Source organism: Amblyomma maculatum, chromosome 11 (assembly GCF_055883805.1).
Source record: "Amblyomma maculatum isolate TAMU_Amacu chromosome 11, ASM5588380v1, whole genome shotgun sequence".
NCBI lineage: Eukaryota > Metazoa > Arthropoda > Arachnida > Ixodida > Ixodidae > Amblyomma > Amblyomma maculatum.
In genome coordinates this window covers 150,422,991-150,449,217 of record NC_139354.1, presented here as the reverse complement: position 1 = coordinate 150,449,217, position 26,227 = coordinate 150,422,991, and the positions used below count along the sequence as shown (strand labels likewise).

The window sequence follows — 26,227 nt, the reverse complement described above, 5'->3', positions numbered from 1 at the left end:
AGCACAAACCACACCTCCAGTTGTACAACAAACACGAATGACGCGATGCTTGGGCTAGAGACACGCCGGCGGTGCCCAGTTTTTTCAGCGCCGCTTGTACTACGTAGAACTTGCAGCACCAAACCTCAATGCGAGCAGAAAGCGATGCGTTACGTGACGCATCTCATCACAGATGGAAGTGAGGAAACTTTGAAGAATAAAAACTACATAACTACATAACGACCGTCGTAGACGTTAATCCACATGATAACGAGGACCGAATGAGCGGGCGTGCGGGTCGCGGGCTGGCCGTCAACACCGCGATTACATGCGCTTGCGCTCTGCTGCCGCGGTACAACTCACGTAAACCTATCATCATGCCATCACGTAGTATATCACCCATTCTAGGCACTATTCTTGCCACTGTACTATTCTTTGTAATTTTACATTTCACGCATGCAGTATGTAGTACACACTTCTTGCACCTCGCACGTACACCTCATACCAACTTCGATTTGGCTACATATGGCTACCATGTTGTTGCTACAACCACATCTGGGGATCTCGGACATGTCTCGGATCCGTCCGGCTTTCCCGACGGATCCCAAGGCCAATATCGGAGAAAAATGCGTTGGGTCCGTCGGAAGAACCCTACCGATCGAGTCCGTCCGCCGTACCTCTGAAAAATATTTCCCGGATCCGTCGGACGGATCCCGAAGAAAAACGCACCGGGTCCGTCGGACGTACCTTTAAGACCATTGATCGGGTCCGTCCGACGTACCTTTAGCCACAGCCTTAATTTAATCAGTCACTATAAGTCCAATACGTTGCTTCAGTCGCCCACCGTAGCAGCGCGCTGTTGAGGCCACGGAGAAGGAAACTAATGCAGCGCTCTTCTCCAGGTAATTCCAGCAGTAATCGGCTAGTTATAAGTGCTGAACTACTCTCCAGGCATAGACCAAACTATTTCTACGCACAAGCAAAGCTTACGCTTTAGAATATTCGCACGCGCGAACTGGTTTCGAAGGCGGCGTCGCTTGGCGCAGCGTAGGCACAGTAGGCACGCTGCGTTTTTGCCTACACCCCTGTCGCTGCCGATCGCAGCGCCACCTTTGTTTACAAACATGACGTTTTTGCGACGACCACCTGGGACACACTCCTCTCCGCTGCCACTGCTGGGCGGTGTGGGCATGGTTATGGGGCTTGGGCGTTTACAACGCGGCGAACGCAAGTTTTGTGGTTGATGTGCGCTTTTTCGAAGGGAATGTTGACACTTGTTTGCTAGCCCGTTGCTTACGGAGCACGGAATTCGTCTCGCAGTGTATAAGTGTGAAATGCGCACCTTTTTCAGCGCCTGCAACTTTGGCGGCAAACGCAGTTGTCTTGTAGCGGGCAGACAAAGGAATCAGTTTTACCACGCATCCAGTGTGACTGTGACTAGCGCATGGTACCAGGTGCCACACAGCTAAGGTGCCCAACCGAGTGCCAGCGACATGTTTACAAACTGCGACATCCGCGGTGTGCCTCGTGGTCAGTGCTCCGTGAACAACTGTGAATGCGACAGCTTCGCTCGGCCCGCGTGTCCTGACGTAGGCGGCACCTCAAATGCTTCCCTTCAGTGCGGTTGGTGTTGCTACTGCGGACATCCGCCGACATCCCACAGTCGCATTGGTAAGTTGACACTCCGACGCATGCCCCTTCGCTCTACGTAGTACATACACTCGACCAATTTAAAACCATGTAGAAACTTGAATTCGGTCAAAACGGCGAGCTTAGGAGAAGGCGTTGAGGTCTTGTTATCGCGCTTGACATTTCGCGCATGTAGTGCCCTGTTAACGCGAAATCATGAGGTACTGCTGTGCTTTGGCACCAGGAAGTGTCATCCTGCGCTTAAGGGAGTCAGTGCGCCAAGTTATGTCGCTGGTAGAGGCAACTAGTAAGAGGGCCAGAATTGACGCAGGTGGAATACCTTTGCCTGGCTTATTTAGCTGCTTCACTTGACGGTCGCAAAGTTAATTAGCTTGCTTTGTGAGCGTTTAATGGTGCCGAGAGCGTATTTGCGATCATTGAGTACCTCGACCATTCGGCATTGAAACCATGTTTAAAAGACCTCAAATTAGAAGAGTCTGCTGGGTGCTTTCTGCCAGTATATCTCGAATGCCATTACCTGACGGTATTGATTGCCAATGAGCTATTGTTTCAACTTGTCGCATATCACCATTATCTCACGAATTTTATCTGTATTGGTCACTGCAGGTCTACAGGTTGCGGTACAAGAGCAGCCCACTGTAGGTCTGCAGGTTGCCGTACAAGAGCAATCCGCTGCAGGTCTGCAGCTTGCTGTACAAGAGCAGCCTTTGATGGAGCAGTCTGCAGGATTTGTGGTAGACAAGGATGTGAAATGTGAGCCACATTTTCTCCACGAATATGGCAATGAAGAGACAGCTTCAAGCCCACCGGCTCAAAAGAGAAGTCACCTTGAGCTGGTAAGTGTTGCTGCTTTCCTATTTGTCTCACAGCTTCACATCTGGCTTTCCAATACAGAGTATCATGCATTGCTGGGCTTTTATTTCAATGTGATAGGGTTAAAAAATGTCCAGCTTTGTCGGCATTGTGAAGGGAAACTCATAGGCATGGCTCTGGTAGGCGGTAATTGGAAGTTGACATGTGGCTGACATGCTTACACAGACTGGTGCGGGTTGTATGACTTCTTGTGACACTGTCAGGAGCTGCAAAGCTTTGGCTTCTTTCTCCTTTAAGATGGGTGAGTGAGACTGGAATGAAACTTTCTAGGATGCTTGAGCAATGAGTAAAGCGTACTAATCCAAGGCTACAGAGGCACGCTCATACGGCTTTGTTAAACCGTTAGCTTATGTCAGTGTTGAATAGTCTCTAACATAATTGGTTAGCTTATCACTACGCAAAACAATAGCGGCACAAATTGGGGGAGTAGTGATGAAGCAAGCAGAATATATGCGAACATGCATCTGGAAGAAGAGCTGCAGATGGGAGCCGTTAACACTCGCATGTCATGCCCCTAAGGGCAGAGCCACAGTGTACTCCGAATTTTGATGTCTAACCTACCACATCATATTCAGAGATGCATGGACCTTCATATGTGACTGTCAGGCAGGTCCCTTGGTCCGGCCGCTCTCGCATTCTCAGACGAAGCCCGGCCATGCTTGGCATTTCCAGATTAATATCAATTTAATTTGACAATTGCACACATTTCTTTACGCTCAGGGTGCAGCCTCTCAACACGACACTCCGTTGTCAGTCTCTCGTCTGCTCTCGTCTCCCGTACACCGTGCCCCCTCCGATCCTTCTCTCCCTTCGAGAGTCCTCGCAGGGTCCATCGCTGCTTTGCATAGTTCCAACTCCTCAGAGATTCGAACAGTTCGCAGAAGCAGGCAACCGCTCCCAGCCGCGAACAGCGGCCAGCTTGGATGGCAGAGGCAGTGCGCCTTGTGGGAGCCCATCTTTCCTCCTTGCCGCCCTCCCGGCACCGGACCTCCGGTCCCCACCGCCACCTCGCAGGCCTGGCTTCGAGAATCTTTAGTCCGTCAACACTTGGCAGGATGTATGGCATACACAAACACGCAAAAGCTGACCGTTCGTTCTGCCGGTGCTTGGGGCAACACACAGTGCGCACGACACCCTCATCGCCACTGTGATGCATGACTTCGAGGAATGCAGCACACTTCAGCACCGGTCGCGCGGCACTCAAACAGGGTAGATGTCTTGTGACTCCATGTCCAGCGCACCATGGCACCTCAACAAGGCCACACACAAAACAAAAATTATAAAAAAAGACAACCCAGAGTCTTTCGTTCTCTTTTCGCCTCCTACTCACCATAATGGTACTGTCGTCACTAGCCTTCTCTGTAATGCTGACCGTTACAGCTCCAGCTGCGTCTAAGCTCTCCTTTCTGTTGTCACCCTTCCTGCTTAGTGCGGTCACCTCTACTGACGCTAAGGTTGCACCTTCTAGCCACTCCAGATATATATCATATTCTAAGATCTCATCAACCCTGGGTGCCAGCGTGCCTGCCACTACATAGATACTTGCATTGCTAAGCATGTCTGTGTCCGTTTCTTTCAATTCATCCTTTTTTACCGCGCTGAGGCCAACCACTCCTCTACTCCAGCCTGCTTCCGTGCATCTCTCAACATATAGTCGTCAATTTCAGTGCTGCGAAAAACCTCACGTCCAGTAGCATCGTGTGGCTCACTGGTCGTAGTAATAGCCGCAGTCGCCGGCTCGACTCTGCACAATTCACCATCACTGCTGCCCGCTGGACTAGTCTCATGCGCTGTCACTGGTTTCTCTTAGCAACTGTGCTTGCGTGTCTGGACTGATAAGTGCATCTATCCCTGGGGCTAATCTGTGGTAAAAGCGCCGAGGACTCCTGTGCCAGCCATGGCTGCACTGACATCTTTACGGGTATGCAAATGTTTCAAAGGCACATATACAAATTCTGCCATCACCTGCTCTCCAAACGCGTCAGTTCAGTTTATGTTTGAACCGGTATGCGGCTCATGGCCTCCCTGAATTGACCGCCTGATGACACTGACCTTCGCTCCTGAATACTGGTGCCCTATAAATTTGGCCTTTTCACAACCGAGCGTGATCATTTTGAAGGCGTGAAACAGCCAGTTTCCGCCACCAGCGTTATCGTTTGCGAAGTTAGCTCCTGCAATCCGCGCTACCAAGCCTCTGCCATCTGTCGTCGTTTCCACGTGGTTTGCCTGCGCTGACCTCCGTTTTGGGCACTGGCGGAATAGATGATCTGGGAGGCCACATTTGTAACACTGCCTACATGTCCTGGCATATGGAGCTGGCTGTTTGGCATCGCGCCTTAGCCAAGCCGGTTGTTTTTCCCTCTCTCCTTACCATCTCCCCTGCATTCCTTTCGAGGTCTTTAGCGATTTGACTTTCGTCCAATTGTTCTTCAAGGTTGACCACTTCATTCAGATGCATTTTGGATGACAAAAGCATGGGCATCTGGACTTAACACTTACTTCAGTTTATCTACTACTGCAAGCTCTCGAAGCTGTTCAAGAAAAGTTATGTTGTAGCTGTTGCAATATTAGATAAAATAATTTTGCAGTCGTGTTGCGAACTGATCCCATGATTCCTTTGACCCCTTTTTTTTAGTGGTTAAATAGTCTCCTATACTTGGCTGTAACAATCTGAGCCCTTTCAGAACAGCCTCCTTGAGTGCTGTGTAATCTCTGCGCTTCTCCGCCGAGAGCCGAACAAGCACTCCCCTAGCCTTTTCGTTCAGCCTGGGCAACAAGACCGCTCTCCATTCATTTGGGATGCTGTAAGCATCCAGGGATGATATCAAACTTGCCGGGGACTAGCGCCCCTTCCGCTGGCATATCCAAAAGCACTCCTTTCAACATGTTTGTGTATTTTAGTCTCCTGTCTTCCTCTACACTCAGAGGAGACGCCAGCACGGCACCGGCACTGCCATTGTTGAGCAGTCTCAGTTCAGTCGTGTCCGACTCTTCGTGACCCTATGGACCATGTCACGCCACGCTTTCCGGTCTCTCACTATCTTCCTAACATCACATAACTTCATCTGCAGTGCCTCGAGGATGCCGTGTAACCATCGCGTTCACTGCCTACCCCTTCTCCGGCGACCCTCAACCTTTCCCAACATCAAATCTTTCTCCAGCGACTCCTCTCTTCTCATCAGATGACTAAAGTAGCTGAGCTTTAACTTTAGAATTTGACCCTCCAATGAGCAGTCAGGGTTTATGGTCGACAATATCGACTGATTTGATCTTCTGGCAGTCCAAGGAACTCTCAAGAGTCTTCTCCAGCACCACAATTCAAATGCGTCAATTCTTCGGCGGTCAGCCTTTTTCACAGTCCAACTCTCGCATCCATACATCACAACTGGAAAGACCATAGCACGAGTTATATGGATCTTGGTTGGCAGACTAATGTCTCTGCTCTTTACTAGGCAGAGACATTAGTCTAGCATGCTCCAATTCCCTTTCCGCTCTGCCCAATTCTGTCTCTCCGCAATTTGAACCTTCGCTGGCACTTCCCAGCCCGCAGTCGCCATCAGCTCCATCTGCCGGCTCCCTTCCTCGCTTCGGGCCCCTATTTTGCCCCTGCAACTCTGCAAGTTATACCCTGTGGTTGCCATAGTGCCCTCGAAACAGGAGCCAATGAGACACCTGCCTGTCCAGACTTGCGCTGCAGGGGAAGACTGCAAATTCTTCGATGCTCCAGGTGTACGCTCAGCTGTGGGTCCACATCCTTCGTCCGGTTCCTGGTCAGCTGCGTTTAACGTCGGAGGTTCTGTCGGCTTCGTCAGTCAGGCAAGTCCCTTGGTCCTCCCGCTTTCTGGCATTCTCCAATGAAGCCCGACCACGCTTGGCATTTCCAGATTAATATGAATTTAACTTGACAATTGCACACATTTCTTTACGCTCAGAGTGCAGCCTCTCAACACGACACTCCGTTTCCAGCCTCTCTCGTCGTCTCCCCCTACACCGTGACCCCTTCTCTCTCTTCGAGAGTGCTCCTCGCCGGGTCCATCGCTGTTTTTCATAGTTTCAAGCTTCGAACTCCTCAAAGATTTGAACAGTTCCCAGAAGCCGGCAACCGCTCCCAACCGCGGACAGCGGCCAGCGGCCAGCTTGGATGACATGGTTAGTGCGCCTTGCAGGAGCCTATATATCTTTCCTCCTCGCCGCCCTCCCGGCGCCAGTCCTCCGGTCCCCATTGCTGCGTCGCTGGCCTGGTTTTGGGAATATTTAGTCTGTCAACGCTTGGCGGGATGCACGTCGAACACAAAACTCAAAAGCCGACCGTTCATTCTGCCGGTGCTTAGGGTAACAGACAGTGTGCACGACAGTGGCTCATGCTAATTTTGAATATCTAAATTTAACTGTTTTCAAGTCCACACCAGTGTTCTTTTCACCACGAATGGACACAATGGGTAATTAATGCTACATGTTCTGCCTATCACGATAGGGTGTTGAACTTCTGGTTTTGCCACCCTGGGTACAGTGCTTTACTACTGAGCTGGAAAACCTGGGTTTGAATGACCGCGCCTGTTTAGTGACAGATGTCAGTGTACATTGAAGAACCCAGGGTGCTCTAATATAGACAGTCCTCCACTTCAGTGTCCATCATAACTAGGGGTTGGAGTTTTCGGTTATTTTCTGAGACTTCGGCCGACTTTTTTGGGTGTTTATTTGCAAACACAACTTCCGCTTTTTTTTTTTCGGTTGATATTGTTTTCAGCTGAATAAACATAATGTTTTTTTTTTTTTTGGTGAGATAGAGGCATCAGTATCCAGTTTAGAATCTGGAAGAAAATGCTATTGCCATGATCATAACCCAAGTTGCTTTGGATGTTAAACCACACAAGCTAAGCCAAACCTAACTTCTGCTAACCAAAACAAAACAATTTGGTTTTTAAAAAGCCTCTGCTTTCATGAAGGCTGTGCTTCCATTTTAATTTCAAGCTCACACTCATGGTGATTGCATCTTACACAGTTTATTTGGCAGACATTCTCATGTCAGGTCATTATTGTCTCCTTTCTCAGCAGAATCATCACTAAAAGCATTCAACTGTGAGTTATCTTTCTTTAATAATGTTGAGTCTGCTTGGAAATGTCCTTGTGTCTGGCGTCTTTGTTTTCGACGTGGCACTGCTGTCACATGGGAAAGCCAGAGTTCAGTGCAGCGGTTGTCGTGAGGTGAAGCCAGCCTACCTGACTGAAGGCATGCGGGGGTCGTTGCATGGTCTTCTGTGCTGAAGGTGACGGAGAAATCAGCTGTACCCAATTTTAACTCTGTTATTATAGCATTTATAAGGGGCCAGTAACGAAATTGCGTCTCTTTGTGCGTTTCCCAAAGCACTGTCCGTAGCAGCTTTGATCTGAACCCGAACGGCACATGCACCACGCAGCACTAAATGTTAGGCATGAGCAGTGTGAGCGTCGATGCTCAGATCTGAGTTTACCAAACATTTAGAGCGCATACTCGCATCCATGGAGCAGCACGGGGGGTGCGCTTCTCTTTTTGGCGCCTGGTGCGAGGTGGTGCTAACGCACTGGTGCATGTATGTGCACCGTGGTGCATGTATGTGCACCGCTCAGGTCGCCATGCTCGAGGCAAGCGGTGCGCTGTCATTATGCTGGCATGCAGCATATTGGTGCAGGAGGCATTCTGCTAGCTTGTGTATACTATGTTGTCACTTCTGTGCTGCAGAGGAGCTCATCTCTTGGCATGCTTTATATATCAAACTATTCCGCGATCCTCTTTGAGTTCAGTATATCCGTGTTCAACTGTATATACATGCACGCGCATTTGTTCGCATTGTTCAGTCACTGGATAGATGCACAAATCTTTCTGATGAGTGTGACAGACTTCGCAACGTTTGTAATCACAACGTAAGGCCCGTGTTGGTGCCTGGTGGTCTGGTAGGGCATTTTGTAGCTCACTGCTTTGTTTTTTCTTATTCCTATTTACATGGGGGGAATTCTGTTTGTGCACCTATACCGAGCAATTTCCATGTCACTTAGAAATTTGGCAGTATTGCACTATGCCTAAATATTTTCCCATAGTACGACCTCTTATTTTCAGGAACAAGATTAAATTCCTGCCATTTAGTGATAAATAAAACTGAGCAACAATGCATGCATATTGCGATGTGTTTGGGCATGTGTTCTTGTTTTTTTTAGCATATTGCTCTAATAAACTTCTAGCTTCCATTTTGTGCATGTCCTATCCACTGCTTCTTTTGTTTTTTCACCGTCACACATTGTGCCTCTTTTTTTCCCTCATTCTTGATCTTAATTTTTCCCTTTCATTACTTGGTGTCTAAGCTGCATCAATTTTATTTGTTGGTTTTTAGGAAGCAAATGTTTTAAAGAAACTGTAAAATAAATAGTAGTCTCCTCTTACAAACTTGTGCTTGGCGCATAATAGCCTGAGCTGCTTATGCGCCATATAACACAACACAACATTTTGTAATTTTACACTGCTTGAAAATGACTGCCATTATCTCCTCCTTCCTTAAAAGAACACTGGACACAAATGTCTTTCAGTATTCATACCTTTTTTTTTTTTATAACAGGTTTTGTTATTTCTTTGAAGGCCTATCACTTAAGCTGTGTTGTGATGAGCCGGCTTTGTATAACCTGGATGCACATTGATAGTGAAATTGGGACAAGCTGTGAGGACTTCTAGCAGTGCTTGTCAATTCTGCTGCTTCTAAGTTTGTTTCCGTGAATTTGTTTGGCTTGCAGGTGTCCTTTTCTCGATTTGGCCTCTTCAGCCATGTGCCCAGACTGCATGTGGCAGTGTGGGTTGGCTGCTATAGTGGGTTTGATGCTGTGATGGTGTAGCGAAAGACATGAGAAATAATTGTGACCACATGAGACGTTTCCTTTTTTTTTTTTTCGAAGCAGAAGCTTCACTACGGACACCAATTTCAACCTTCAGCGGCAGTGTCAGTGGGTGCCTGAAAGAGCGCCAACTCGGGTCTCTTCTTTCATGTGGGAGGGGATGACATTGGAATCAGCCTGTCATGACATTTGAATTCACTTTGCCCCTATGCCACGAGCAGGAGCTGCCATCTCTGGTCGCTCCTTGAACTTGGGAGGTTCATATCAGAGTGGTTCACCGCGCTAACACCTAGAACGACAATAAACACAGCACCACGGAGCGTGAAAATCAGCCCTTTGCATTCACGCTTTGCTAAAGCGTGACTTTATATGTGGGCTGGTAGCTTACGCTCTCACGTCATACATAACCTTAAAAGCTGAGCTTAGGTGTCCCAATAATGTAGCACTTTACACTGATAGGGCGTGACAGGAGAATAATGTAGCAGGCAAAAGAAACTTCCGCTTCCATCCAGATTTAACTAGAACTGAAGCACAGCTAATTTTCTTTTTTTTAAGGTGCAATGGCATATTGCTCAGGCCATGGGCATTTTTCACATCTCCACAGCTGGCATTCAGAGCTCAGTGGCTCAGTGCCAAAGTGTTCAAGGGGTAAAGGGAGGTTAGGGTGGGGGAAATTTTGCCTTAGTTCATTAGTCGAAAGAACTGTAGAGAATTTCATGCAGTTTTTAAAGATTTTTGATACTTTGCATGTTTTTGTGAATTCACCTTGTTACAATTTCTGAGTACTGTGCTAGCAGGAATAGGTCAACAGTTAGGTTTATAGTCAGCAATAAGGGGGCACACGAAATATCCTTCATCATTTCTGCACTGCTACCAAGATACGGCCTTCCCCACAATATTGCTGCCATAACATGCCCATCATCATTTTCAAGCGCTATTGATTCCGGCATTTTGTAAACCCCCACCCCTTATGCAAAACCCCGAAAAGGGGTCTTTAAGGTAAATAAAGCGATGTGATGTGATCTATATGGGCCATATGATATCATGGCTGGGCAATAGGCAGCCTTGTAGCATTGGCCTATCGTTATTTGTTGCTAAGCAACTAAAAGCTAGTAGAAACTCCCTACAGAGGGGTGGGAAAATGCCTTTGAGGAGCATATTGGATGTTCTGGGGCTTTGAAAGTATTTCAAGACCAACTCTGGCTACCCCTTTAAAGCTCTTTCCTCATCTTGATGGAAGAGAGCATTTCATAAGTGACACAAAAGTGCTAAGTATAAGAGCAGGGCTCAAGCGCTTCAATATTAATTGTCCCTTATGCCATTTAGAGCGATCTTTCGAAAGCCATCCTTTTCTGGTCAAGAAATTGTTAGAAAGGTGTGGTGGAAAATGGTGGTTAACATCATGATTGGCTTTAAAAATATTGGTGTAAAGGAGTGGTTTCAAGGCAGTCTTGCAGCATTCAGTATCGTAAGAGCAGGTGACATGGGCAGCTTTCTTTTTCTTTGGCTGCTGTTATCATCTTTATCAATATAGCATTGCAGTCTCTCTTACCCACATTGCTTGTTGTTTGTCTCGTGCAAATGCCTATTTCTTTTCGTCAAGTGTTTGCGAACTCCATTTTTGCTATTGATGTTTCTTTTCTTTAACAGTGTGCGCAACAGTTGGAAAAGAAAAAAGTGAATTTCACAGAACGGGAACGTGCGATCCTTATCGGTCTGGTGGATAAACATAAAGCCATAATTGAGAACAAAAAATCGGATGCCGTGAGCTCCAGCAGGAAGCGGGCGGTGTGGTTGCGAATTGAAGAAGAATTCAACAGCCGCCATGGGGTTTCCAAGCGAAGTGAAAAGCAGTTGAAGAAATGTTGGGACAATTTGAAGGAGAGATCGAAAAGGGAAAAAGGCACAGACTCTCGTGGAGCTTTGGCTACAGGTATGTTTGCATGCTGATCTTCTTTTAAGGCGCAATTAAGTGGCAGATGAAGGACACGGCCGGCTACAGGGACATGCAAGGAGCGCTGCCAAAAACACTGTTACCTTGCCTTATTTTCTGGTTTGGTAGAAATAGGCAAAGTGATAGGGCGTTCCCGCTTGCCCCTGCAGTCAGCCGCATCATTCGTCTTTGCTGCTTTGTCTAGTTTCATTGCTGCATTTAACAGATGTATGCCAGTTATCACTCCTGTGCTCATTGCTGTATCTTGCGTGCATGCAAAGATGACCTTATAAAATGCCACTATGCAAGTGCTGATTGCTTTAGCTCAGCTTTTTCTTTCTAGACAGTGGTGTGTTGCGATCGAGGTCAGAGTTAGTGTCTGAGCGGGTGGAGAAAAAAAAGAGTAAGCAACTTCATTATTATCTTCATACTAAGCACTGATCAAGTATTGCTTATTAAATTAACAATTCCTAATTGTTCCATACTGCCGCTGCCAGACAGCATGTCGGGAGGATAGGGAGAGGACAAAATGGGCTGATTGAATAGAGACAAGAAGGACTGGACACAATATTGTGGTGGGCGGGTGTTGACATAATCTCTACAGGAAGATGCAAGGATGGTGAAGATGCTTGATTGTACCTTACAAACTGTGTGTGGTGTAACTGTGTAATGTTCATAACTGATACAAATAGCGCAACAAATTACCAGTTAACTATTGTTTCGTTACTCATTTACGTATCATCTGCAGCATAAATTTCTGGGGTAAACACCTCTGCTCACATTTTGGTCAGGAATATTTTGACTCACATTTTTTTGTTTAGCAATAAAGAAGGTCCTGGTGCAGTCGGTTGCAGTGGGGACTTTTTCCATGTAACCTGCTTCTTACTCTGCATCCAACAAATTAAAATAAGCATTGCTTGATTTATTTAAAAAATAATACCTGTCACACGGCCACTTTCAAAGGCCATTGAGGTTCTCGATCTGCTTCTACACGGCTAACTCGATCGCCTTTGAGAGGTTGCATCATATCTTATTGAGGTGGTGTGGCGCCACTGTCAGCCTCAATAATATTTTGGGAATTCAAGCAATCAGCCTACAGATTTAACTTGAAACGATAAAACAATATGATTATTTGTTACCATAGTATTATTCATTCTTAAAATGAATGCTGTTTTTTTTGAGACACTGATATGCTTTCGTGGACTTTTCAGGAGTTAATTGTTTTTGTATGGTTGCCAGTGGTGGTATTGCACTTCCTGCTGCTCTTCCATGCTTGGGCAGACCTTTTTTTTTTTTTTTTAAGTAATTTGAATATTTGGAAGATCTATAATTTAAGGGATTTTCAGCTCTTATTTGATTCCCCAGCATGTTTCTATGAGTGCTCTGCATTCTGCCACTCAAAGGCCTTCCAGATCTCGATAAGAGTTCCAAGTTTCTTCGTTGTCTCAGTAGCCGTTAAAACTGCCCGCGCAGCAGCACTCAAAGGCCTTTTAGTTAAAAGCCTGCTGGTTCAAGGACCTTTAAAGTGCCTATTGACAGGTGTATAACAGCCGAGCATATGGCAACAGCGTTGGGGCCAGTCATTACTAATGCTATGGATCCTGCTACAGCAGGGAAGTGTATGGCTGCACATGACGCATTGCAGTCACATCTCTTGATTCAGGCGAACTTAATGAAGTGTTGCTGGCAGGGGTGTTGCTGTGATGATGCTCATCTTGGAAAATGTGGCCTGTTCCAGTTTGTGGGAGCCCCTACCATAACCAGATGACTGATGAACTGCAACGGGTTGCTGCGGTGGCTGGTCAGTTGAGCGCAAGGACCGAAAATAGTTGCGACAGCGACCGCGGACGACGCAGCACCGACCCTTGCAGCAGTGGCAGCAACACCCCTGCGGCAATGATACAAGCAGCTCAAGACCCTGAGGGTATGACTTGCGCGTGTATCTTTATGAGCTCTGTTTTCCTTCACTGCAGAACCTTGAAACACTTCAAACAGTGGGGCTCTATTTACATTGCCAAAGCACATGAACTGAATGTGTTGGTGAATGTCTCTTTGCATCAACTTGTTGATAGGAAACCTAGGTGCCTCTTAGCTATGCATTGGGAAACTATCGGGCATTCCATGTAAAACTGTTTTACCAATGAGTAGCAAACACGCAGAGCATTCATATTACTCAAGAGCATATTAGGCTCATATTGGGCACATACAGAAAAGCCCTTACTGCTCCAGAATTGTCAGATGTGCTAGGAGGGGTATGGCATTGTTCCAAACGTGCTGCAAAAAAGATGCTACGCACATGATTTCATGTCAAAATTGTGTTGCAGTCATTCTTTGTACAGCATCCAGGGTGGCATCATAACACTCCGCTTCCCATTTAGCGCACATCTGCGAGTCAAGTTGAAGGCTAGTTTGCGATGTCAATTTGAACAGATGATGCCTCCAGTTGCATACCGTTAATTGTAAGTGTCCACCGAGAAGCGAAAGAAGCATTTCTTTCCTCAACAACCAGCTTAAACAAAAGATATAAAAGTAATTTCCAGGTGGTGTTAAGGTGCATCTACTCTTAATATGAACCTTGAGCGTCCCCGTAATTTTTGTGGCCCAGTATGCAGCCAGTGAAGTGATTGTGCTCATGACTAGAGATTCACAGCTGTTTTGCCAAGCAGCCGTGGCTGGTCATGTAGGGTTTTGAATTAGCACAGTGAATTGTCGCCGTTTTCAAGGTTCTGCTCTGGGTACGGTTTGAAGTGATTACACCATTCCACAAAAATGTATTTATCATGTGCCTTCAATTGTTTCCTTTTTTTTACTCACTTGCATGTGGGCTGCGAAAGCAGACAAGCCAATGGGGCACCTTTATTCTCTGTTTTTCTGTCAGTGGCATACCTTTCTTTAAGGGCTTGGCATTCCATTGGTTGTAGCAAAAGCTGACATTTAAGATTGATGTATGCACACAGGCCTGGATTCTTCCCTTGGTATCTACAGTGTTGCTGGTAAAGTTTTCATAAGAAAATAATGAAATTTATTGACTACTTTCAATTAGTTTCGCCAGTGGACTTGAGGGATTGAAATGACAAATAAACAAACCACCTGCCATGGCTTGGAGGTGGCAGAGTGAACAGGTGGAGGTCTCCCTCTTGTAGCAGAGAAGCCTGAAGGTGGCAGCTGTGGGCAGAGAAAGCTCTGATGCACGTGGGGAAATGTGCAGCCTGGGTCGGTTGTTACCAGAACAAAAAGCTGGTGGATATCTACTGTGGAAGGGGGAGGGAATGTGTTCAACGGAACGGTTAAACAAAAGTGATAGGAGCTTTTGATGACCACTGCACTAAGGTAGCAATCATAGCTCCGCAGTACTTATTAGCACAGTAAAACCTCAATAATTTGAACTCGGGTAATTTGAAATTCTGGATAAGTTCAAGGATATCTATGGTCCTGTAATTTTGCATGTACGCCTGACACTGGATAATTTGAAGCGGCAGCCTGAATCAACCTGGTTATTTTGAAAGCCCGGAGTGCTGAGAAGCGGCAGTGTCTCCTCAGAGCTGCAATGTGGTGCTGCTAGACAGTGCTGATGCTTCATGTGCCTGCCCCATAAAAACACTGAGCAGTTTGGTTTACGAACTGCTGAAATGTGTGCCTTTAGAGGAGAAAACGTGATGCAGCTGTGTATACCAGTTTCAAGCTAGAGTCCTGTCCACTTAGTCGAAGCACAGCTGGAGGCAGCCGTGCCCATACTCTTCACTCTTCTCTGGCTCTGGTGAAAGCAGAGTCTAGCTAAGTGGTTGGCATTGAAGATTCTCTCACCAGCGGCAATGCTTGTCCCTAAAATATCTTAATTGTCATCACTAGAGTCCAGTTTTCGTCAGAAATGCAATGATCTGAAATTTGGCCAACATTTCTTGGGTGAAAGGAAGCTTCATACTAGCGCCTGGCAGCATGCACTCTGTGCCAGTGCCCATTCCTGGGGGGACACATGAGGCTCTGTGCACCAGGAAGAGTAATTCGTTCATGCGAATCAGCTCTGCTTTAGGAAAATAACATTGTTTTTTCGCGAGGTCATTCACACTGGCGAGCACTCCTTTGAACAAGCAATAGGCAACTGCGAGAGCGACTGGTGACAATACTGTCGGGGGCATGTGTATGGGAACCTTGAATTTGAAATTGCGCAGCTGTGCAAGTTGTTGCAAGCCGTTTTGAGCGTCACTTAAGCGGGAAAGGCACATTAGTGTTTATTATTATTAGCACGTTTATTGCTTTAAGTTGTGTGCCCTGACCCTGCGTGATGCTATTCCATGGAAAACTGCAACAAACTGCAATGGCAACGTGAAGGGGGGGGCACAAAGTGTGCTTTTGCAGGGAGTTTTTTTTGCTTGGGTTCGATATATATATTTTCTTCGATTTTCCCGGTTAATTCGAACATTCCTCACATTCCAAATGGCTTGGAATGAGGGAGGTTTTGCCGATTGCAATGTGCTCTCCCTTTGCGACAGAAAGGTGTGCAGTGAAATGAAAATGACCTCTGCAGATGTTGACTGGCAAGAGGGTAGCCCTGATGACGACATAGACATGGCACAAAGCCAGCCAAGCCCGCAGCCTGCAGCATCTGACGAGACGTTAGGCGGGTCTGCAGCAGCCATTTTGAGGCTGCCCGTGAGCTCTGCTGCTGCTGAACCTCCAGCAGTGGTGGCCCCACAAGAACACAAGCACAGCAGCAGTAGTGCTGACGAGTTGCCTGCTGACGAGAGACGAAAGCAGAAAGAGCACATGCTACGTGTGAAAATGTTGAGGGCCCAGCTCCACCAGCAGAAGCAGTTGTTTGAGCTCACCATGCAGATCAAGAAATCCAAACTACAGCTCCTGCGCACGAAGACCGCTCTGTTGAAGGGGAAACAATAAACACCATCTCATCATCACACAGCACTTTGGTCTGTCTCCTCTCCTGGGGAACACTGCTGGTATTGGTGTCACTTGCAGTGACCAAAAAGGGAAATGGTCTGGCTCACGGATGAGTGTCATCCGGAAGTGTATGTAGAGGCTGTATTGCTGCCTGGTGCGTTTTGTTGTGATGGCCAGGAAGGGCAGTGCACGCATACTGCTGAGACACTAGATTGGGCTGCATGGATTTCTGAATGCATTTAAAAGGACACCTTTTGGAAAGAGGTTCCTGCCTTTCAGTCTGGCATTTCTTCCTGTTAGATGCTTTGAATGAGCCTTGTATGAGGCCTGAAGCCATCGGACAGCTGCAGCTCACCAGGTCAAACAGCTAGCTTGGCATGGCTTGTTGTGGTTGCCAGAAGGAGGCCCCTGCGGTTTGGTTTGTCTTATGAGGCGCAATGCTACAAAGCGACTTGGGCCAGAGGGACACCATAGAGCAGGTCCCTGGAGTAATTTCAACCACCTGGGTTTCTGCCATGTGCACAGATATTGTGCAGTAATCAGATAGATGCCTTGCATATTGCTGATATTAAAAAAAAGAAAACTTTCAAGTAGCGTGACCTCTGAAACTAGTTATGCACATATATCCCTGGTCTCCAGAAAGGAGGTCAGGCATGACTCCTCTCATACTGGACGCAGGAATTGTTGCTGTCCAAGATTCAGCTGACAACAAGAAGAATAAGATTGGGATGGAGGGCATTTGGCAAGCACTCGAAGATTATGACTAGCAGCTTACCGGTATCGCTCAAGAGGAAAGTATACAACAGTTGCATCTTGCCTGTACTCACCTATGGGGCTGAAACGTGGAGGCTAACCAAGAGAGTTCTACTTAAGTTGAGGACAACCCAGAGTGCTATGGAACGAAAAATGGTAGGGGTAACATTAAGAGATAGAAAGCGTGCAGAGTGGGTCAGAGAAATAACTCAAGTTACCGACATTGTAGTGGAAATTAAGAAGAAGAAATGGACATGGGCAGGACATGTAGTGCGAAGAGAGAATAACCGATGGTCGCTGAGGGTAACAAACTGGATTCCAAGGGAAGGAAAGCGTAGCAGGGGGCGGCAGAAAGTTAGGTGGGCGGATGAGATTAAGAAGTTCACAGGGGTCAAGTGGATGCAGCTAGCACAGAACCGGGTTAAGTGGAGAAATATGGGAGAGGCCTTCGCCCTGCAGTGAGTATAATCAGGCTGATGATGATGATGAAGATTCAGCTGTCGTTAGGTGACCCAGTCCAGCCTGACAATGTGAAAAGTCCAATCAGACTCCTTTGATAGCGTGACACGTTGCATAAATATGTAAACCAACCTGTATTAAGCTGCTCCGACGACCTCTGGCGCTGCATGGCTATACACAAACAACACACAAGAGAATTAAACCAAGACGTTCACACAGATGATGCGCTCGCTACCAAGTGCCTGTTTTTGTGGTACGAAGAAGCCAGCGCCAGAGGTTGTCTGAGTCATATTGCCAACTAGCCCGCTCGCAAGTACTACTGTATTAAGCTGTGTTGCATCTGTTTCCAAGAGAAGAATGAAAAAAGAAAAATGGCTGCAAGGTAAATTTTCAAGAACTTGACTAATCAAATTTTCTCATAAGCTCACATTTGCAGTGGGAGACATACCTGTATGGGAAAGACCCAACAAATAAGCAGTTGCCAGTAGTTACCTTGAGACAATGGAATGGCGCTGTTTCGTTACTGCCACTTCTCAAATATTTGGGCATAATATTTGGATAAAACTGTGGGACACTCCGTAACCTTAAGTGTAAGTTTCCAATTACAGTAGCCAAGGCAAATACTAGAGTAACCACATAACAAAAGGATCTTCATAACAGTGCCTTTGAAGGCACCAGCTTTGCTGGTGGCAATGTGGATTTTCTGTCTACGTCAACGCATTTCAGCTTCACCGTGTGGCGTGCACTTACCTGCAGACTAATAGAGAAATATCCTTTCCTATTCGTGCACTTACCGCACACTGATAGAGAATATCCTTTCCTATTTTGGAACACTTATGTGCTGTCACTTCCAGGCCCCTGATTGACACCTGTGTGCAGGAAACGTTTAGTTCCTCTAGAACTCTAGCATTATCACTGGAGCTTGTGCAGCTCTTGGTAGGGCCATGAGAGTGGGGGAACAGCCTTGTGGAGATCGTCAGTGATGCTCACTTTGTGATAGAATTGGCAACCATCACTAATGGAGTGTGGCTAGAAGAGTGACAACAAACCACAAGGTCAGCGTTAGGGTGGAATTACAGCTTGTCTGGAAAGTGTAGCACAGCTCGCTTCTAAAGGTGGCACCAGCACGAGAGTTCCATCTTGCCAAACACCTTCATCGTGCTCCAGTGGTCCCTTGTAGTCAACTTTGGGGTGGTGTGTACACATACTCTCTCCTATTTCCTGCACATCAGCATGAGACAATACGAATTCAGCGGTATCCATCTTGTCATAGACTGCCATGTCAAACATCACACAAGTAAGTTTGTGTAGGTAAAATGCCTCAGCATTGCCTTTTCAAGCCATAGAGCATAAAAAATGGCGCGAGTAGTTCATAAGGAGAGTTTGCGAGTCAGTTTTAAGGTACTGAAAATGGGCTACGGACAAAATGTAAGTATAAGGTTGGTTCGTGAATACAGGACGGGTAAGAACTCTGAACCTTTTTGGTGCACCTGCAGTAAGCAGACCATGCTCCATACCATAATACTTTGCCATTCACAAACCAATCTTCTTATTTATTTAAATAAATGAATAGATAAAACTGTTGGTTTGTGAATACAGGAGGAATTAAGAACTCTTAACCTTTTTGATGCACTTGCAATGAGCAGACCATGCTCCATACGATAATACTTTGCGATCACTTGAATACATATCGCATCTAGCTGCCCCTCTCCTTTGCAACTGCAGGCTCATATTTCAGGCACACACTGTTGCAAGACAAAGGTTGCTCACGAGTTACAATTTAGTCTCATTATTACTGCTTTTGATTAATCTGCCCTACAGCATGCATTGCTGACATTGTACAGAATGCATTGTGGCCACAAGAAAAAGCAGTCTTATTTTGTTGCAGGCTACTGTTTTGTTTTCTTAGAGTGACGGAAAAAAAAAATGGGAACTGCAATAATTATATAGCCATGAAGCATTGTGCAGTTTTTTGCTGCTGAAAGGTGCTCGTACTCAGCTTTATCATTCCATTCTGCAATGAATACTGAGCATGTTCGCTGCTAGTGCTGTCTCTGAGTTGTGTGGTTTTTTACTTCTGCATGTCAACCCAATGAGAAGTTTCTTTTGCAAGCCTTTTTACATTCCACAACCAGGACAGGTGTGACCACTGCGTGATAACATCATTATACATGCTTTGCAATTTGACAAAAGATGAAAGCATACAGAATTACACTAAGCCGTTGCTTGACTGTGCAATTCTGTCATAAAATATTTGATGTTTCAGCAGACGCTTTCACAAATTCCTAAAATAGAGGTTTCGAAATAGAAAAAGTATTTTTTGGAAGAAGCTGTCGGGGATGCTGAACATAATTTACTCTGACAACTTTTTGTTAATTTTCTTATTTAAGGTTTACTAACTTCTTAAATAACCCACTTGTCTCGTTTGGGCTAAGAGGGAAAGGTTTTATCGAGCCCTGGACAATGCTTATGCTGTGTCAGTTTTTGAAAGGAAGCCTTATTTTTAAAAGCCCTGCAGCGCATGACGTGTGGCACTTTTTCCCATTCAAAATTGAAAGTGAGCCCATTAGGTGCGCAGGAAGCTTGGTGAAAGCAGGGTGTCTGCCAGTGGTGCTCTGCATTGACTACGGTGCCCACTTTTAACTGCATGCATTATTGTGACATGTCATGCACTCTCTTTCTCTGTGCCACCTGGCACGGGGGCAGTCATTGCCAACTGATGGCACAGGAGAACAATGACTTTGAATGTGGCCTTGTAGCTACTGCAGTTTTCAATGTGGGGTTCCTAGTGGGGCTGGAGCTCTGCTCACAGAGCCAGACTGCGCTTGACTAGCTTAGACCACACTGGCCGCAAGGAACAACACGAAAACTGGGAGTAGCCAATGAGTGGAAGACGTTCAGTGGAATCCCCTCCAACATGACATAGGCGGGCAAGCACACTTCAGGAGAAATCACTTCTATCGCAGCTTTTCCGATGGGTCTGTGCACTCCGATGTCTCCGCCAACACTCCCTGCAATGCCTCACTGCTGCTGTGGAAAAGGGCAGTATTGGAGAGTTCTTAAGTAAAGGTTTTCTACTTACTGGCTACTGCTTGGTATTCATGTTGCTCCTTGCCACCACCAGTGCTTCAAGCTGCCACAGGACCGGAGAGCTAGTAGCTGAGTGGCGTCTGGCTCTGTGAGCAGAACCCCCTCTCCACCAAAAACCCCACATTCATCAGTAGACAACTCATTTCCTCTGAGCTTCCTATGCATCTTGTGCACTCAGTTTTGCTTGTGTGTCGAGAAAAATGTTTCATTTCCTTGCATTGCAGGGTTGTAGAAAGTAAGTTTGTCATCATTTGAGAAAGTGATGAATCACTTCGGTTACCTGCACTCATTAAGGAATATTGACACGCTGCATTCTTTATCTTCCCTCTGTGCTGATCGCGAGCGTGTGCCTCCTCGAGGCGAAGAAACCGACGTTCGTCTCCTCGAGGCGAAGAAACTGAAGTTCGTCTGTCGAAGCGGGCCTGCTAGTTTCTTGCCGCACTGTGACTTCTGTTACTCCTGTGTCCCGCGGTGACTTCTGATCAGAGGCTTCACACCGTGACATCTGGTGGAGCCGCTGGGTAACGCAACCCATGCTCCGAACACCTCCAACCAGCCAAGACTCCAGCCCTCAAGGATCTCCTACCATCGAGATTACGCCTACCCATCAGAGTAGCCGACGGCTTCGAGGGCTTGATCCTGAATTCGCGCCTCTACAATTTTCTCGTACTGCGAGGCCGCCACCATCTTCTCCAGCACCACCTTCGGAGACAACACAACCACCCGTAATGACGCAGGTAGACACCACTGCCCCCTCCTTCGTGTTGCAGCAGCCGCGGGAGATACCCATCTTCCAAGCCTTTCCTGGCGACGACCCGGAAGACTGGCTAGATAAATTTGAGCGAGTAGCCCAGTACAATCGCTGGGGCGACGACCAGAAACTGCAGCATGTATTTTTTTCACTCGACGGTTCAGCTCGTACATGGTTTGAAAATCATGAGACTACTATCACAACGTGGAGTTCCTTCAAGGACCAGTTCCTGCAAGCTTTCACCACCGTTTTTTGGAATGAACGCGCCGAGCTGCTCCTACAGACGAGAGTTCAGCTCCCTAACGAGACATCCTCGTTTACTTCGAGGACATGACGAGGCTATTCCGTCGCGCTGATCCAAACATGTCCGAAGAAAAAAAACTTCGCTATCTCATGAAGGGAATTAAGGAACAGATCTTCGTTGGATTAGTGCGATGTCCCCCCAAGACCATCGGGGAATTTGTATCCGAGGCCACTACCATTGAGAGGGCTCTAGAGATGCGATCTAAGCATTACGAGTGGCCGTCCATCCCTATTGCTGCCGCCATCGCGGACACTGGTAGCACTGACGTGCTCCGTGAGACCATACGGGCCATCGTACGCGAGGAGCTGCAAAAACTATTTTCGACGGCAGCACCCCCTCAAGTATCCAGCCTTTCTCAGATGGTTCAGGAAGAGGTCAACCAGGCACTCAACCCACCCGAGCCACTCCCGACAATGCCACCACAGCAGGCCATGACCTACGCCGCAGTCACTCGTTGTGCCTGTCCACCTCCCAGTCAGCATCCACCTCCCAGTCAGCCCCAAGCAGCCCCTGCATACACTCGTCAAGCACCTCCTGCTCAAATTTCTCAGGTGCGTCCACGCAAAAGCGACGTCTGGTGCACTCGCAATAATCGCCCGCTGTACTTCCACTGTGGCGAAGCTGGTCACCTGTTCCGCGATTGCTATTACCGACGAATGGGTCTGCCGGGATTTAGCGCCGACACGCGAAAGCTGCAGCGTGGTAACGACCCCCTGCTATTGACGCGTACTTGGCTGAATCATCCGGAACGCCCTATGACTACTCGCGGTCGCCTTCACCGCGCCAATACTCCTCGCAGACACGTGGTAATGCCGGCTTGATGCGGGTCCGCTCCCCTAGCCCCCATCGGGAAAACTAGATGCGGCAACCTTTGGAGGGAAGGTTGCTCATCGACGAAATTCTCAAGCTCCTCCACCACTGCAACCGGATGGCCACTCCGTTTCACGACGACACGACGCGCCCCACAATGATCCGCTGCCTCGGCGCTCCAGTTCTCCGACGACACGAAATCAGCTAGTACCACACCGCAGCCGTGACCGCACCCCGCGACGTTCTGGCAACACCACAGCCGTAACCGCCGACCTGAACATTTCAGTGGACGGAGCCGATGTGACAGCGCTTGTGGATACCGGCGCCGATTATTCTGTGATGAGTGGGCCTTTCGCCGCCACTCTGAAAAAGGTGACTACACCCTGGACAGGCCCACAAATTCGTACCGCCGGAGGCCACTTGATAATGCCGACCGGTACCTGCACTTCTAGGGTAACTGTGCAAGCAGAAACGTACTTAGCAACCTTCGTTGTACTTGTCCAGTGTTCCCGCGACGTCATCCTTGGCATGGATTTCTTAGCAGAGAATGGAGCCGTTATCGACCTGCAGACTAAGTCAGTGACCTTATCAACTGAGAACGCAATACACAGTGCTTCAGAGCGACCGACAGCACTGCACATCCTTGATGATCACGTCACTATTCCGCCCCGTTCCAGCGTGATGACATCTGTGGCTGCGAATACACTGCGAAACTTTGAAGGTGTCGTGGAGAGTAAACGGATCTTACTTTTCGAACGCAGTCTTGCTGTAGCCAGAGGAGTCGTTCGCCTCGAAGACAGCAAAGCAGACGTCCTACTCATAAATTTTGGCGGTGAGCACCAGCATTTAAGCACTGGGACTGTAGTGGCCCATATTTGCGGTATCACGCATGTTCAAAAAGCCTCTGGACTTGCGACGCTGTCATTGACCGAAATGGAGAGGCCTACCACCGATTTACACTTCGACATTAACCCTGCGCTTTCTCAACTGCAGCATCGCCAAGTGAACCAGCTCCTCCAGCGCTATCGGGCGACCTTCTCCAACTCTTCACGTGTTGGAGCATCGCATTATTATGGATGATACCGTGCCACCTCTCAGACAGTCACCTTACCGAGTGTCTCCGACTGAACGCGCCGCTATCACCCGCCAAGTGAAAGAGATGCTTCGCGACGATGTCATCCAGCCCTCGCGGAGTCCATGGGCTGCACCTGCCGTTCTTGTGAAGAAAAAGGATGGTACGGTGAGGTTTTGTGTGGATTACCGCCGGCTAAACAAAGTTACAAAGAAAGACGTCTATCCCCTGCCACGCATCGACGATGCTCTGGATCGTCTCTGCTTCACGAAATATTTCTCTTCAATGGACTTGAAATCCGGATACTGGCAAATAGAGGTAGATGAGAGGGACCGCGAGAAAACGGCGTTTATTACTCCGGATGTGCTCTACGAGTTCAAGGCTATGCCCTTTGGTCTCTGCTCTGCTCCGGCTACTCTCCAATGGCTTATGGACACCGTACTTGCAGATCTCAAGTGGCAGACATGTCTCATTTACCTTGACGACGTTGTGGTCTTCGCTCCAACGTTCGAGGAGCACCTTCGGCGCCTTGAAACTGTTTTGCAAGCCATAACATCCTCTGGCCTTACGTTAAAGAACGAGAAATGTCATTTTGCTTATACGGAGCTCAAGTTCTTGGGGCACGTCGTAAGCCACGCTGGTGTCCTGCCGGATCCAGAGAAAACGACAGCTATTGCCAACTTCCCTCTGCCCAAAGACCAGAAAGCTGTTCGATGATTTCTTGGCTTATGTGCCTACTACCGGCGCTACGTCAAAGATTTTGCTCGACTCGCCGAGCCCCTAACACGTCTGACAAAGACAGACACGCCTTTCACTTGGGACGCACCTCAGGAACAAGCATTCAAAGAGCTTCAACGCCGCCTACAAACACCTCCCATATTGGCTCACTTCGACGAAAACACCGACACGGAGCTTCACACCGATGCAAGCAACATAGGCCTGGGCGCCGTTCTAGTTCAAATCCAGGGCGGCCAAAAACGTGTAATCGCTTACGCCAGTCGCTGTCTATCTAAAGCGGAATCGAACTATTCCGCAACAGAGAAAGAATGTCTAGCCATTGTGCGGGCGACGTCGAAGTTCCGGCCATACCTTTACGGGAAACCATTCAAGTTAGTAACTGACCACCATGCCCTATGCTGGCTTGCAACCCTAAAGGACCCTTCAACCCGTCTTGTAAGATGGAGTCTACGATTACAGGAATTCGACATAACTGTCACGTACAAATCTGGCCGTCAGCATTCGGACGCAGACTGCCTCTCATGGGCCCCTGTAGATCCCCCCGCAGATGAAATTCCTGATGTGGCCATACTGCTAAATGCCATCAGCACAGAGTGCCTCGCTGAAAGACAATCTGCAGATCCCGAACTTCGTCACATCATGGACTATCTAAACGGTGCATGTACAACCGCTCCGAGAGCTTTCAAGCGTGCTCTGTCATCGTTATGTGTGCGCAATGGTGTCCTCATGAAGAAAAACTTTTCCGCCAGCCAAACGCCGTACCTGATTGTTGTACCTATGTGTCTACGTGATGAAATCTTACAAGCTTGCCACGATGAACCAGCCTCTGGACATTTGGGAGTCACCCGCACGCTTGCAAGGCTCAAGGAAAAGTACTACTGGCCTCGACTTCACTCAGACGTTTCACACTATGTGAAAACGTGTCACAACTGTCAGCGTCGTAAGGTGCCGCCGACTAAGCCCACCGGACTCTTGAAGCCAATAGACCCACCGTCGAGGCCTTTCCAGCAGATTGGCATGGACATGCTGGGACCATTTCCCCTTTCACACTCCGGTAACCGGTGGGTCATTATTGCCACGGATTACCTTACACGATACGCGGAAACCTCCGCTCTACCCAACGGTACTGCCTTAGAGGTTGCAAAGTTTTTCATCAATTGCGTTGTCCTGCGCCATGGCGCACCGGAGATTTTGATTACTGACAGAGGAGCCGCATTTACAGCCGAATTGCTGCAGCAGATTTTAATTCACAGTCATACTGAACACAGGAAGGCAACACCTTACCATCCTCAAACGAACGGCTTGACCGAACGCTTGAACAAAACACTCGCTGACATGCTCTCAATGTACGTCGACGTAGAGCACAAAACGTGGGATGAAGTGCTCCCGTACGTTACCTTTGCATACAATACAGCGGTCCAGGAAACAACGAACATGACACCTTTCCGTCTGGTCCATGGCCGCGAAGTGACCACAATGCTTGATGCCATGTTACCACATCTAGACAACGGCAACCAACAACCAGATGTTCACACCTTTCTGCACCTCGCCGAAGAGGCCCGTCAGCTGGCCAGGCTGCGAATTCAGAATCAGCAACGCCGCGATGCCCAACGATAAACCTCCAACACCGTGACGCCCGGTACACAGCTGGAGACCGTGTCTGCGTTTGGTTTCCTGTACGTCGACGAGGCCTCAGCGAGAAACTGCTGTGACGTTACTTTGGCCCGTACAAAGTGGTAAGCCAAGTTGGGGACCTAAACTATGAGGTTGTTCCTGATGGATTTAAAAAGTCCCGACGCTCCACGCTCCCGGACGTGGTCCACGTGGTCCGCCTGAAACCGTATTACGACCGATAGTGTTGACTCTTTCTGTGCGTGAGGAACTGCCCTTCGTGCAATGGTTTTTTTTTTTTCACCTCTACCCACATTCCCAGCATCGGGACGATGCTTCTTGTACCCGGGGAGGCAATGACACGCTGCATTCTTTATCTTCCCTCTGTGTTGATCGCGAGCGTTTGCCTCCTCGAGGCAAAGAAACCGACGTTCGTCCGCGGTGACTTCT

The 26,227-nt window shown here is 47.8% G+C and overlaps 1 protein-coding gene across 1 annotated transcript; it reads left to right on the top strand.

Moving 5' to 3' along the window:
- The first annotated feature begins 1,116 nt into the window (after window positions 1-1,116).
- Window positions 1,117-16,206, top strand: LOC146175180 (uncharacterized). The gene is made up of 5 exons (XM_084584608.1): window positions 1,117-1,650; window positions 2,236-2,465; window positions 11,011-11,293; window positions 13,032-13,217; window positions 15,819-16,206. Exons 1-5 carry the CDS (start codon window positions 1,473-1,475, stop codon window positions 16,187-16,189), a joined length of 1,248 nt encoding a protein of 415 aa, XP_084440734.1. The 5' UTR covers window positions 1,117-1,472; the 3' UTR covers window positions 16,190-16,206.
- Window positions 16,207-26,227: the final 10,021 nt, after the last annotated feature.